The following is a 15,284-nucleotide window of genomic DNA, read 5'->3' as shown; positions in this document are numbered from 1 at the left end:
GATGTGGATTTGCAACGCTATCGCTTGCGAGTAATACAAGATATCGCGTAAAGAATTGGTGCACAAATTCATTTGCAGTACTTATAGTTAACCAAATGTGTAACTTTAGGACTTCTCAGATATACATTGATGTTCCCATGTCTGGTGGCATACTTCAATGTTTAAGCAGATTGATGCTTGCAAATATAGCAATATAATTTGAGAAGACATTGGCAGAATTCCGACCTATCAACTTGCAAAATTGAATCTATATCTGTCACAAAATTGTAGCATATGGATCAAAGAAGACCAGAATCACGACAAGATATGAACGAAAATTACTCAAAACCTACAGAATGAATGAGAGGGCGAGCTAAGCTTTACCACTTCTTTGTTAACAATCAAGGAGGTAAGAGGAATCAGCTGAGCTCGGAAAATCCAAATTCATCCCTGGGTCTGACGCGACTTTGTTGATGAAGCTTTGACCCTACTTTGCAATCGTTCAAATGGACCCATTGGCATTCAAAATAGGTGTCACTATGTACAAGCACCTTTGCGCGTAGAAAAGGCTTGTAGGTCCATGCGTTGTTCCGCAAACTGATGCACAAAACAACCGGCTCTTGAGAAGCTCATGTAACGCGCAATCGTATCGGAATTCTCCCATAGTTAGCACCATTTCTGGATATTGATGCACTCATCCACAATACTAAGCTCCCATTTCTTCTGTTCCCTGTGCCTCGCGCATATCCACATTTGGGCACCTTCTTAAAGCTAACTTCACCCCACCTACGCAAAGCACCGTTGGCCACTACAACTACCACCAAAGCTCTCTTCTCACCTTTGATCATCCAAATTCCCTTCCCTGTAGTCTTCCAATCCAACCTCACTTTCAGCAATCCTCACTTCAGAAGCTGCAATACTTTTGCTGCTTTTCTTTGAGCTCTCTCCGTACCCGACACTGAGAGGCTCTCCAAGAGCTCTTGCACACCCAGATTGCAGGCCTCTTCTGAGCAAGTGAAGTCATCATGGCAGAGAACCAGAAGCACTGCACACGCATATTCCTTGTTTGAGTCTGACCCTCTTCGAAGAAGATCTACAAGAGTCGCAACTCCCGATGCCTGCACAATGGCAAATCGTCCCTCCTGATGACTAGCCAGGTTAAAAAGCACAGTAAGGCTTTCGTCTACAAGGCCCGTAGAGGGGTCCTGGGCAAGCTGCAACAATGGCAAAACCACTCCAGCCCTTACAGCAATGGCTCTGCAATGTCGTATTTGCAGAAGATTAAACAAGGCGGCAGCCACATCCTTTTTACCGCGTGCACTCCCGTCCCTAAGCAACTGTGCCAAGCCAATAAAGACGCCCTCTGTGGATGCCACTGCCATCCTGTGGGATGTAGTGTGCGAAAGGTTAAACAGAAGCGCCGCTGCATTTTCTCTGCTTTCTTGCAGATTGCCCTTTTCCAATACTTCTACAATGGAATTCAATCCTTTGGCCATCAAAATAGCCTGCTTGTTCCCCTCATTGCGGATAGTGAGGTTCAAGAGGGCAGCGATACAATGAGCCTGCACATCCATGTCCTTTGATCTCAGCGATTTCAGGAGAAAGGGGATTGCACCCGCTTCTGCGATACAAATTCTATTGATCGAGCTCAGTTTTGCCAATCTTCGCAATTCCTTTGCAACCCCTCTTTCTTCATCTGGTAGCCCACTTCGTAATCTACACATCAGCTCCTCCAAGGTGGCAGTGTCAGGCGGACTGCAGCTTGGCGAAGCGTCATCCATAGCAATGGCATTGCGCAAAATTTATCCAGAGCCTTCAGTCTCCATCAGTAGAAAGACGCCTTTTCAATATCATCCTGCCCAAGCAAAACTGATCTCGATAAGTTGCAAGACAAAGAAAAAAATGGGCAACAGATGCAAGTGAGTTAAGATACAAAGATGTACATGCGAAACACCAAAAGAGAGTCCTATGAAACATGCGTCAAAAGAGTGACAGGACCAAGACCAAGATTAAATACCTCTCGATCACTTTACTGTCTAGCATGCAGGTATTTGGGCAGATTGTTCAATACCTGCCCAAATGCCGCAGGCTCTCAAAAGGCACAAAATCTCATTGAGGGGTTGCCTCCTTTTCATGGTGGAGAATGTATGCACAAGATGAATGTATTTCATACATCCAAGATAAATACAAAATAGCTTTTGTACATAATAAGACTCGAATCACTTACCAAGATAATGTGTTCTTACAGATAAAACACATTAAAATGTTCATTCCCTTGCACCACCAATATTGTACAAATGCCGTGGCAGCATCGACATATTTTGGTTCGCGGTCTATAGCTACCACACACACATACACACAGGAAAACGCCAATGCCAAGGTCGTAGCCTCTAATGAGACTAATATCTGGGTGTCTGTGTATATCTGTGTGCCAAATTAGAGAGTATTGTAAGCACTTTATGATTGCATTGCCGTTGCTAACTTTGTTGTTTCCAAGGCTGGCAATGTGCATTAAAGTTTTCAGTTGAGTCTGACAGACACAGCATTAGGTGTAGCCAAAAAGAAAGAGGCTGCCAAACGCTGATCTGAGCAACACAAGACATAATGTGGCAAATCTCCTTACCCTTCACATTGTAGACTGTAAAGAGAAACTTGTGTCCGCACGCAAGCCCACACAGAAAGACAAACCACATATATATACACTCACACACGCACGCATGCACACAATCACAGAGAAAGACATCTGTAGAAAGAAAGACTTCCAGAGGTTCCAAAACCTGAGTGTACATCTCTGTATTCAGATGTGAAGAACACATCACCAAAAGCAGCTTTGTAGGAAAACCCACATTTGCAAATACCCATCTGACAAAGAGAGAGAAAGTCCATACCATGAAAATGCAGGAGAACCCAGCAGAAAGGAGGGTGAGTTCATCTGCGATCAGCAGCAAAGGGGAGGCAGGTTGAAAGCTGAAGGTGGAGGAGGACGAGGAGGGGGGAGGGCCCGGCGCTGAAATCAAAGGGTTTCCATAACAAGTGCAGCATGAGTGCAGACCCCACTCCGCAAATACGACCTCCGTTGAGTGCCGCTATGAGAGCGAGTGAGCGAATTGACGACACCTGCACGCAAAGGCAATCACACATAAGAGCCCACAACTTAAACAATGCGCGAGAGAGAGCGAGCGAGCGAGAGAGAGAGAGAGAGAGAGAGAGAGAGAGATTGATGCGGTGATGTCATGTAGTGTTGTGCCTCTCTCCTCACAGGAAGACTCTGATGAGGTGCACCAAAATGAAGTCATGTGCCCCACCACCACCGACAGGTCTAACTTCACATTCTTGGTAAATTGCTTCGTATCCCCATCCACCCTCCCAATCCGAAAAAAAACTAGAGTGCGTCGTTAGCTGCGTTTGTATCGTATCAAATTAAGATTAAGTAAAATATTGAAAACTATATATGCCATTTCAGCACTTGTCAAATGAAAAAAAAATTGTTTATTAGATACTACTAATTTATGTCTAAGATATTTATTAAATGGGAGGAGAGACTTCAAAATGAAGGGGGGAGAGAGAGAGAGAGAGAGAGAGAGAGAGAGAGTTTTTTATCCGAGAGAAAATGAAGCACAGAGAAAGATTTCATCAAAGCATATTAGATTTTTTTATCTGAGAGTGTTTGGGATACCGATTGTCGTGATTTAGAGGTGTTCTTTACAAAAATGGGATACCGATCGTAGTGCTTCAAAGGGGTACCTTGCAAAAAACCACAAGGAGGGTTAGAATTTTGTCAAGCTCAATGTTCGTGATCATACAAAATGTCAATGTTATTAATTGTTTGTTGTTCCAATTTCATGTTTCAAAAAAAGAAGAAAACATGCAAGTCTCCTTACATGGGAGAGTTTGCACAATCCTCCCCATTTTTTATAATACGAGGGAACGTGCCATTCCCACGGCAGCGGGCAATTTTCAGTGCATTCATTAACTGCGTTCTCAGTGTCAAAAATCAAAAAATGATAATGCTTACTCACCGCGGGATTGAATGGCTCTCGTTGATGCGCTTCCTTGCATCAATGATGTTGGGCATCGTGCGTAGAGCCACATGCCTTCAAGATGCATGCATAGGTGATTGCATCTGGAGAGAGGCCCTCGCTTTGCATCTGTTGAAAGAGAATTAGATCTTTCTGGCCCTACCCCCGTGGGAAAAATCTTACATCCACACTCCAGATCACAGGAAGCACGATAATTTTTTGCAACAACCCGTGACTAGTAATCTCAATATCATTAATTCTCTCACCCATGTCAACGTCTTTCATAAGACCACACACCTTCAGTGTGCAAGTGTAAGTGATTGCATTGGGACAATTGGAAAGAGGCCTTCGCTATCCCATGAGAACAACAAAGTGCATCCTTGAAACAGCCACGTTGGGCTTATCTGTAATAGTGATGACAGTCCGGACATGAGAACTTCTCATGCTTTTGTGAGTCTGCTTGATGTGTTTCACGAGTATTGCTTCTTCTCTAGAGTTGCTAGTGGATTTGTTGCCTTTCTGTGGACATTGTAAGGGCACCACATTTGCCATACATATAAAGAAAATCCCTGCTAAGAACAATGTTGAAAAAACATGTCGTGCTTGGAACTGTCTTGGTCAATATGTATGCCAGATGTGGTGCGAGTGAGAAAGAACAAAAAGTGCTTGAGGAGCTTCCTATCCAGAATGCCGCCTCCTTGGAATACACTGATTGCGGGATGTGAACAACAACAGCAAGGCCAGAAAGCTCTAGGCTGTTTTTAGTGGATGCAAAGCAAGATTAGTCACCTATACTTTGGTCTTGAAGGCTATGCTTACATCTTGAAGGCATGTGGCTCTACGCAAGTGCTCGAGGAGCTTTTTATCCAGAGTGTGGACTCTTGGAATGCATTGATCTATGGATTCATCTATGGAAGCAAGCACCTATGCTAGCATCTTGAAAGACTTCGTAATATGCTGACATGGGTGAGAGAATTTATGATGAGAGTGCTAGTCAGTCACAAGCTATTCATGTGCTTTATCTTTTATACCACTTACATCCAATTGGCTTCTTTCCCTCTGGTAATGGAACGAGCTCCCATTTTCCATTTGCATCAAGGATAGCTATCTCCTCATCCATAGCTTGCCTCCATTTTGCATCTTTAAAAGCATCCTTAAAACAAGCGGCTTGTGCCTCCTTTGTGATTATTGCCATATACACACAATGACGAGCCACATAACTAGGATATTTCAATCTTTGAACATGATTTCTTACTCTCTTAGATCTGCATGGTCTAAGATTGTCAGGCCAAGGGTTTAGAGGCCATGGTCCAGTTTGAACTGAGCTCAAGGGTTTGCCTATATAAACGCAAGAGGCTAGGAGGTGAGGTAGGATTTAGACTCTCTAGTCTCACATTGGTATCATAGCTATTTTGGGAAATCGGGGCATGATATATTCTTAGGAAAAGATTGCATGACTTGAGCCATGGTGGAGAAGATGAATTAGGGGTCTGTCGAGAAGCACACATAGAGCCACATGCCTTCAAGATGCACGGCATCGTGGCAACGGTAGGTTTGGTCTATTATAGAAGATTCTTGATGGGTATATCATGCAATCAATGCGCTCCAATATTTTGGACAAAGAGCTTTTTGTGCTTTCATGAGGACATCGAGCAAAGCACTGCCAAGCACTTTCCAATAGCCCTTGACTAGTACTCTTATCATGAATTCTCTCACCCATGTCAACGTCTTGCATAAGACCACACACCTTCAAGGTGCAAGCATAAGTGATTGCATTTGAACAATTGGAAAGAGGCCTTCATTTCTCATGCGGTAGAACAACATAGTGCTTTCTTGCAACAACCATATTGGGCTTATCTGTAATAGTGAAGACAGTTCGGACATGAAGCCGATCAAGAACTCCTTATGCTTTCGTGAGTATACCTTGGTTGGGGTGCTCATGAGCTTGACAAGCTTGAAATTTTGTGATGTGTCCAAGATGTGTGCTTGAGGAATTGAGGCTACAAGAGGATTTAGAAGTAGATTGTTGTTCAATGCTGCATACCAACACTTGTACTCTCACTGGTTTGCTTTGCTTGGAAGATCTCACTACATGTATGCCAAATGTGGTAGGCCAGGAAAACCTGGGCTGTTCTCAGGAGATGCAAAGCGAGGAATCGCTCCAGATGGAATCGCACATGCTTTCATCTTTGAGGCATGTTGCACTACGCAAGAAGCTGATAGGGGAAAAAAATTTCACGAGAATATTGTTAGTTAGGGACTGTTGACAAAAGGAGTTGTGCATTCATCGGCCTCTGCTGTCTGCATCGCCAACAGCCTAATAGCATCAGGTAAAAAATGTGTTGAACGGTTCGTGCTCATCACGTCGGCAAGCATCTGAAGTACCCTCCAGCTTGATGATCTGCAGAATATAACCAGGGTTTGAAAGGTCTCCACTACTCCTTTGCGGTTATGCCCGGCTTGTTGCTGCAAGGGCGAACTATGCGGAAAAGACTTAATCCCGACTTGCTTGCTGCATCACGTTTCCCTACGCGGCGTCTGAGGATGTCTCTCGCTCTTTAAATTGCTCCATCATCTGCTTTTCTATGAACGACCCATATTCCAGCTTGATGATCTATAGAATATAACCAAGGTTGGAAAGGTCTCCGATACTCCTTTGCGGTTCTGCCCGGCTTGCTGCTGCAATGGCGAACTATGCAAAAAAGACTTAATCCCGACTTGCTTGCTACATCACGTTTCCCTGCGTGTCTGAGGACGTCTCTCGCTCTTTAAATTGCTCCATCATCTGCTTTTCTACGAACGGCCCACATTTTGATTATCGGATGGTTGAGCTTGATGCCACGTGGACGAACGTGGAGCCAGAATTGAGATTTTTCCTTCTACGCTAACGAAGTAAAAAGAGGATTCAGTCCTCTCCCACGGACCGCCAACGTTGAGTCTCACTCGATCTCACCAACGAGCCAATCCTATAATGGGTCTTGCTCGCTCTTACCCATGACCCAATCCTATGCATCTTCTCAAGCCTTCTCATGAGCACACTTAGAAACATTCACACTATATCTCTCTGAAGTCTCTATTATCACTTTTGAATGTCCCTATCTATCCATGTACGCATGTAAGTATGTATATGAGTGTAAGTATGTGAGTGTGTATGTATCCACCCTTCATTTGTAATATTTTTAGACATTTCTTATGTTGGTCATGTGGGTTGGGAGAAGCCAATGCTTGATACAAACAAAAGGAAAGAAATTTTAGTAAGAGTAGCCTTGAGCTACTCTCTCTCTCTCTCTCTCTCTCTCTCTCTCTCTCTCGTCAAATAGACCTTGAAGTTCTATAGAGATTAAAATTCTTCTTCTCATTCACTCTCACCACACATTTGTCTCACTTTGATTGATAAACGAGGGACTTGGGTGTAAATTTTAGTTCACAACATTATCTACTCTACAAAATTTTAGGGACTTCAATGCAAATTTTAGTTCACAACATTATCTACTCTACAAAATCTTGTGTTGGTATCTCTTTCTTTCACACAAAAGTGACTTTTGTCTCTTTCTGTTGCAAAAATAGAAAGCTTGCAATAAATTCTCTCTATTTGTTTCCAAAAGCTAGACGGTGGCATCCAACCGCTTTTCAAATCCCATAATTTGTGTTCTCGCTTTGTCATCATCCATTACTCAGCTACAGAGTCTGCCGGCTGATAATTGGTCCCTACAGTTTCTTAGTCGGGAGCACAAATCAAACACCATGTAAGAGGAAGGAAAGAAGAGAAGGCAGAGAGAGAGAGAGAGAGAGAGAGAGAGAGAGAGAGAGAGAGAGAGAGAAATGAAATGAAACGAAATGTTATATTAATGTCGACCTATGAGACCAAAAAGTTACAATTGATGAATCTGATACCATGTCTGAGTACGGAAATTACAAAAAGTTACAAAGAACTAACACTAAAACACTAAGGGAGAAAGGAAATAGGGTGGGGGGTTTGTTGGTTCAGATGAAATCTCTCATCGGTCGATGTCGGATCTCATTGACCTCCTCCATGGTCAATACTTTGGTTGGGCATCTTGCATGTCGAGCTAGAGTGATCTGTATCTTCTGTTGCAGCCTTCGTCGGTGGTGGGAGACCCCCCCAAGTCGTGGACTTCTAGATCTACCAAGCTCCGTGGCTTGATCAAGCAATGTACCTCTAGTATGAGTAGGCTCTGAGATCTGCTATAATGACTGCTCCATTGGCTCTCCTCTGGCTGGTGTAAAGAAATCTGTGATTCGTCTCTGCGACTGTCTTTCCTCTAATGTCCTCAGCAAGCTCTCCCTAAGTCTACACAGCTCTAGCAGGAACAATCCGAGACACCTCTGATCCTTGTATCTCATGACTCTAGAAAAAGGTCCACCCTTCTCTGAACAGGCAGTGGAAGCGGCTGCGTATCTCATAGTATGCCGGGTAGTGACATGTGTAGTGCAGCCATGTCTCTGGCTCTAAGTTACATAGGTGACATGTCCTAGCTCCTGTCGGCACCCCTAGAAATCAGCCAGTCTCGATTTGGAGCTGATGTGAGGATGTGCGTATCTGTCCAATAGCGCATCTTATTGTCACGGCTAGGGACTTGCTACGCGCCGTGTGCGAGCCACAAAGGCTCCTAGCACACAGTCATACAACAGACAAGCTCACAAGGAAGAATGGTGTGTCACTCACCTTCCTGCGTAGTTGCGAATGAAGGATTCCCGCGCCGCGAAGAAGAGGGAGACGCCGCTACGCTGCGCTCAACCGCCTCGCCGCCGTCGTGCCGCCGCAACGCTCAATCACACACACACACACACACACACTCTCACTCTCTCTCTCTCTCTCTCTCTCTCTCTCTCACACACACACACACACACTGTAAGGTCTCTGACCCGATCACAAGAGCACCCTTGTACCACGAAATGAATACAATGGAATAAGTTACTATTTTTAGCAGTTTTTCAGATTCTGTCAGTGCCATGATGTTTAGAATGTTATAAAGCTTCAAAATGTGAATTAAAATAATTTTTGAAAAAAAATTCCAAAAATAGTAAGTTTTTGGTCAACCGAACCGTCCAGTCTCGACCGTCTCAAAAAACTGCACCCGTACCCCAAATTTGGAAAAAATGCATTTTCGGACCCCGGGGGCTGCTAAATATGGCAGGTACTCGGGCCAGTACGCCTTAGTTAGAGCTTCGTATGGCAATTTACGGCATCAAAATCCGATTCGTATGACCCGTTTTAGCCTAGAACCAAATTTCCTAAAAATTGTCCGGGGAGGCACCGGGGGCCCGGGACTGTGTGGGAACAGGTCCCAGGCCACTCCAGATCAGCTTTAGCAGCTAGGGGGCGCCCTCTTGCTTTGTGGGAGTCTTGGGAAAGCTGCCAAGCCTGCAACTCAGTCTCAGAACCAGTTAACCAAGCCAACCTGACACTTGGTGGGCAGAGAACTGGACTTGCCATGCTTAACTGGAGAAGCTCCCAGATGCAATTAGCAACCCAGATCGATTTTCAGCCTGTAGGAGCCTATTTAAAGACCTGCATACACACACACACACACACTTATGATCACACACACACACAGTGCATACACACACACCCACACACATTGGGGAGGTGCTGCCGAATCACACACCGATTGAAGAGGAAGCTAGGAGGGAGGTGCTGCCGAATTTTCATCTCAAGAAGCTCGATTAGATCAGAAAATCGAGAAGATTACCAGCTCTTAATCACGGTAACGACAGTTTAATTAATGCTATCTGTAAATTCTTTTCTCTACCATCAAAATTTCTCGTACGTTATGCCTATTCCTAGTCGAAAATCTCTATGACTACTCTCTAAATTCTCCTTATTCGTACTCTATTATGTAATCATCATTCCATAGCTGAATTATCAGCCATTCTTCACTCTCGAATTAATGATTAGAGAATAATTATCAGAATCTTCTCTCTCTAGATAGCATAGTAATTAATCGGTAAGCTAGTATTTGTGCAGATTGAAGAGAATCACTATTGTAATCACTCATTAACATTGTAGCTTAATTGAATTCATTTCTCTTATGCATTAAGACGTAATTAAGGAGAAATTAATCCGTCATTAAGTCTCTAAGAATTGGTTTTTCCTCACACATATGCATAGGGTAAATCTGCATCATCAAATTGCTAGGAAATAGTTTAATCATACTTAATCCAATTCTCTGGTAATTCTAATAGTGAAATCTTAATTATTCTTGATCATGCAAGCCGAATAATTATCTTAGAGCCGGTTCCCATAGGATTATGTGCCATCCTTAATGATTGCTTATGAAGGAAATCTAGACTCTCATATAGGAGGGATTAATTGATGTCACTAATCTACCCATTGGACTGTTATGATGCTTGTGAACCTTAGCTCTTTCTCCAAGCTAATCATTTAAAGTAGTGAGAAATGGCCCCAGTTAAGAGGACGCGCTTCGGGGGTGCCCATGATCGCGAAGCAAGAACGAGCAATGTCAACGAAAAGGGGAAGGCTCCCATGGACGAGCAAATACCGGCCATCTCACGGGCCATCGATGAAGAAGTGGAAGAGGTAGATCATATTTTTTTTCAAGTTGTTTAAATTAACATTGCATACGCTAGTTAGGAATGCTCATATCTCCAAACATGTTGGAGAAATCCGACGGAAACCCCGGCATTGAAATCATTATACATTAAGTTCTAAAGTAGGAAGGTAATGTTTGATGGGTATGCTGTTTGCAAGAGGAAAGAATGTTTGCTAGGAAAAATTTAGCTCGACATGTTCATTTTATTTCCAATGTTGAATCAGTCCTGACCCCCCTACTGATCACAGGGGGCAGAGTTCCTCGTTAGGGCTCTTGAATCCACTACTTGCTTTCTATGCGGTGGATACCCACGACTTGCTTTCTATGCGGTGGGAACCCACGTCTTGCTTTCTATGCGGTGGGAGTGTCCATGACGTGCTTTCTATGCGGTGGGAGTGTCCATGACGTGCTTTCTATGCGGTGGACATACCTAGTTGTATGGGCAGCTACGCGACAACGGGAGGAGTGAACTCTCGCTGGAGGGGGTTGTTGTACCTCCAGAACATTGGAATTTTTATGAATAAGTTTGAGTAGAATTTTTACTAGAATTCTGTCTTAGTGTTGTTTGCAATACTGGTTGAAGGGCTGTTTTAACGAACCATGTGATTCGGAATTAAACAAGGAATATTTATGTTGAACAACCTTTGTGGTAGTAATTAGGTCACACGAGGAAGTGTGAGTGTGGGGGTGGAAAGTGGGGGCTTGGCTCGGGTTGCCAATGCCTACGAGATGGGTGGTCCCGATTGGTCGGGAACTCTCTGTCCCCATAGTGCTTACTCGATACTAGTAACGCTCATTGCCCCTAGAGCGGGGAATTCTCGAGAGTACGTGCCTCTGAAACATGGGGAAAAAGGCACTCGAGGCTTCTCTCCTCTTGGAAAGTGGGTCATAGGATCGCTAGATAGTTTAAGTACGCTTCCCCTTCGAGGTGGAGCTAGATCTCTTTGCTAGTAGGCTCGAACTCGACTCACTTTGTGATGAGAGATCGTCCGCTAGTCGAACCCTGAACCATTTTGTTTGCTTCCGCTATAGATCTAGTGGCCACCAGGTTTACCATCAGATCCGTTGTTTGATACGACGGGGTGGGGACCTCACACCTGGTATCAGAGCCTAGGTTAGGCTGGGAAAATAAAGTCGTATTGTTTGAACATTTAAAAGGAACTGAAAGTATATAGGTCGTTGATCCGAATTCCTTGCATTGGTGTTGCAGGAAGACCCCGTGCTCGAATATCAGAAGTTCCAAGTGTTTGAGCTTATTTATGAGCAAGCTCGAAGATCCCCAGTTTACCAGTTCAGGCGAGATGTCATGGAGATACTGTTGAAGGCTTATACGCCACACTCCACTCGCATTGATAAAGGATGGGAACTTGATTGGACATTTCCAGGAGGGGTTTACTACATCAATGCTCGGAAGCTTGGATGCCTGGCTACCGACTTGAAGAAGATACGTTGGGGAGAAGAGTTGAGAGTAATAGAGATATTCTACTTGGTGCCCACACGATTGGATCAGACTGTTTCGGGCAACTCCAACCAAACCATCAACAACTGGCTCTTGGAGAAGGTCACTAATGTGATTCCAGCAAACCGAGTCAAAACCTTTGGATTACTAAAAGCGGAACTCCGGCCCGATATCTTAGTTTATAATCCCCTCAAGAATGTGTATAAGAACTATTACACGAATGAAGTAGTGCATCATGTCAATACCATTTCCTAGGCGTATGTTATACGCAAATCCATAAAGCCTTGTAATAAGCGGTCACCAGTCATTCTAAACCTTGAGGAGTTTCGATTGTAATAAATTTCCATCAATAAAGTGCTTTTTGTCTCTGAATCTCTGTCTCTTGATAAAGTGGAATTTTGAATTTTATTAAAGTCTCGTGTCTCTTGAAATTCAAGTAATGGTAGCAAGAATTTCGTATAACCCATGTAGGTACCGCCTGTTGCTCTGTACTCGGCAGCGCAAGAGAAGAAGCTCCTCCTTAAGCAAGCCCAACCTCCGATCTTTAAGGGCGAGGGGGCCAATGTGGAGAGAGATGCGGAAGTATGGATGGAAGCCATGGACGATTATTTTGAAGCTGCGGGAACCCAACCCGTAAATCAAACCATGCTTGCGATGTTCCGCCTGACTGGCGATGCCAAGATATGGTGGAAGCAACATTGCAGGGACATGGATATTAAGGGATCTTCCCAGTCCTGGGAAGACATCAAAGCTGCGATAATGGGACGTTATTTACCACCTGCCTATAGGACCTTGAGAATGAATGAATTCTTTTCACTTCGGCAGCTGAATTCAACGGTCGAAGAATACTATGCAAAGTTTGTCACTCTTCGGAGATATGCTCCTAAGATGACCTTGGAACAACAGGTGGCAAGGTTCTGTCAAGGACTAATCGATCCCTTGAACACTCGGCTGGAGGCTCTCAGGCCGTCAACACTTCAGGATGCCTTGTTGAGGGCTAAACCTCTAGCTCTCGAAGTACAAAAGGCTAATCAGAATAGGAGGAATCACTGGGCAAAGAAGGCAAGGAACACTGCTTGGGACAACAGACCAGCCAATCAAACCTATAACCAGCGCCCTATTGTGGCTACCACTACAACCATGGAGTTCCCTGATGTTCGATGCTATGGTTGCGGCGAGCATGGACACTACAGATCCAATTGCCCCAGGAACATTCATGCGACCAACGCCAATGCCATACCCTTGAATAACCGTGGGCGTGGCCAAGCTAATGGAAGAGGAGGACGCGGAAGAATGAACAGAGGGCGAGGGCGTGGAGCTATCGCCAGAGTGAATGCCGCAGTAGTTCAACCAACTGTGGGTGACGAAGCAGTGGAGAGAGCAACCCTGCATGCTGCAATTGACAATCCCAATGGTTGCGAGCAATACGCAGTCATTCATACGCCAGGATCTCTTAGAGGTGAACAAGTTAACTTCCTTATAGATTGTGGCAGTACTCTTTCATTTCTTTCACCCAGATGCATGAGAAAGCTTAAGCTAGATAAGTATCCGTCAAGCAAACTAGTTGTCGAGTTAGCAAACGGCAAGGAGGTAGTATCTCAACACTCTGCAGGCAAAATTGACTTTGATTTAGGGGGACACCCAACTTCTGCCCAATTTCGAACCTTACCCTTAGGATTATTTGATGGGATACTAGGGATGGACTGGCTAAAGCAAAATAGGGCCCACATACATTGTGCACAAGGTAATTTTACCTTTACAGATAACTTGGGAAATGAAGCCTTAATCCAGGGGGAAAACGGGAGACCTAAGGCTACTCTAGTTAAGGCCAGCAGACTCTTGAAGGGACTAAGAAAGGGTCAGCAAATATATGCGGTTAAACTCAATAAGGTGGACCAATCAGATACCTCACTTCGACCAGACTGGCTGAGGGAGTATGATGACGTATTCCCCGAGGACCTTACGAATCTTCCACCACACAGAGAGGTAAATCATGAGATTGAAACTATCCCTGGGTGTGAACCTATTTCAAAAAGACCTTATAAAATGTCACTTCCGGAGGCCATCGAACTCAAAGAACAACTTAGGCAACTCATTGAGCAAGGATTCATTCGACCCAGTACTTCTCCTTGGGGTGCTCCAGTTCTTTTCCAAAAGAAGAAGGATGGGACCTTAAGGTTATGCATAGACTATCGTGGACTGAACCAGGTAACTGTCAAGAACAAGTATCCAATTCCAAGGATTGACGAACTTTTGGACAGACTCCACGGCGCCAGAATATTTACAAAGATAGATCTAAGGTCAGGATATTACCAAATAAGGATCAAGGAATCATATATTCCGAAGACAACTTTCAATACTAGGTATGGGCACTACGAATTCACGGTAATGTCTTTTGGACTAACAAATGCTCCTGCAAGCTTCAATCGACTTATGCAGGATATTTTTAGACCTTACCTGGATGATTTTGTCTTGGTTTTCTTTGATGACATTCTAGTCTATTCTAAGAATGAAGCAGATCACAAGGAACATGTTCGCAAAGTACTTGATCTCCTTCGAGAACACCAGCTTTACGCTAAGGAGAGCAAGTGCACTTTTTGCTCACCAAAGGTCAACTATCTTGGATTTGTCATTTCGGCTGAAGGGATTTCAGTGGACCCAGACAAAGTCAAGGACATCGTTGACTGGCCTCAACCATCCACTGTCAGCGAAGTAAGGGGATTTCTTGGAATAACGGGATGGTACAGGATTTTTGTCAAGGATTATGCACGTATTGCTGCACCTTTGACGGAACTCCTGAAGAAAGGAATGAGGATCGATTGGAAGACCGAGCATGAGTCTAGCTTTGCTAAGCTAAAAGAATTCTTGGTCTCAGCTCCTATTTTAAAGCTTCCAGACTTCAGTAAAGAATTTGAAGTAGCGACAGACGCTAGTAAGTTTGCTCTAGGCGGAGTTCTTACTCAAGAAGGAAGACCGGTGGCGTATACTTCGCGAAAGCTGAGGGATCATGAGAAGAATTATCCCACTCATGATCTGGAACTTTTAGCAGTTATACATGCACTGAAGTTATGGAGACATTATCTTCTTGGACGCAAGTTTCAGTTGGTTACAGACCACAAGAGTTTAAAGTGGATTTTTACTCAACCCATTCTCAATATGCGACAACGGCGATGGATAGAGCTATTACAGGAATATGACCTTGACATAAAGTATAGACCAGGGAAGGAAAACGCAGTTGCAGATGGTCTTAGC

At 44.1% G+C, this 15,284-nt stretch overlaps 1 protein-coding gene across 2 annotated transcripts; it reads right to left on the bottom strand.

Moving 5' to 3' along the window:
- Window positions 1-218: 218 nt before the first annotated feature.
- On the bottom strand, window positions 219-3,060 carry LOC147424955 (U-box domain-containing protein 12-like). 2 transcript variants are annotated; one of them, XR_015186444.1, is made up of 3 exons: window positions 2,868-3,060; window positions 364-1,834; window positions 219-253 (listed from the first exon to the last, which is right to left on the bottom strand). XR_015186444.1 is itself a non-coding variant. In XM_086500367.1 (2 exons), exon 2 carries the CDS (start codon window positions 1,758-1,760, stop codon window positions 879-881), a length of 882 nt encoding a protein of 293 aa, XP_086356493.1. In that variant the 5' UTR covers window positions 1,761-1,834; window positions 2,868-3,060; the 3' UTR covers window positions 219-878. The 2 variants fall into 2 exon arrangements, 1 of the variants encoding a protein (XP_086356493.1); XM_086500367.1 differs by having other exon boundaries at window positions 219-1,834.
- Between the last annotated feature and the right edge of the window lie 12,224 nt (window positions 3,061-15,284).

This window comes from Adiantum capillus-veneris, chromosome 25 (assembly GCF_014529385.1).
Source record: "Adiantum capillus-veneris isolate H3 chromosome 25, ASM1452938v2, whole genome shotgun sequence".
Taxonomy (NCBI): Eukaryota; Viridiplantae; Streptophyta; class Polypodiopsida; order Polypodiales; family Pteridaceae; genus Adiantum; species Adiantum capillus-veneris.
This window is presented reverse-complemented; position numbering and strand designations above follow the sequence as displayed.

Bases quoted from the DNA above. Each gene is read 5' to 3' on its own strand.
- LOC147424955 (XM_086500367.1), bottom strand. From the start codon at position 1,760: ATGGATGACGCTTCGCCAAGCTGCAGTCCGCCTGACACTGCCACCTTG.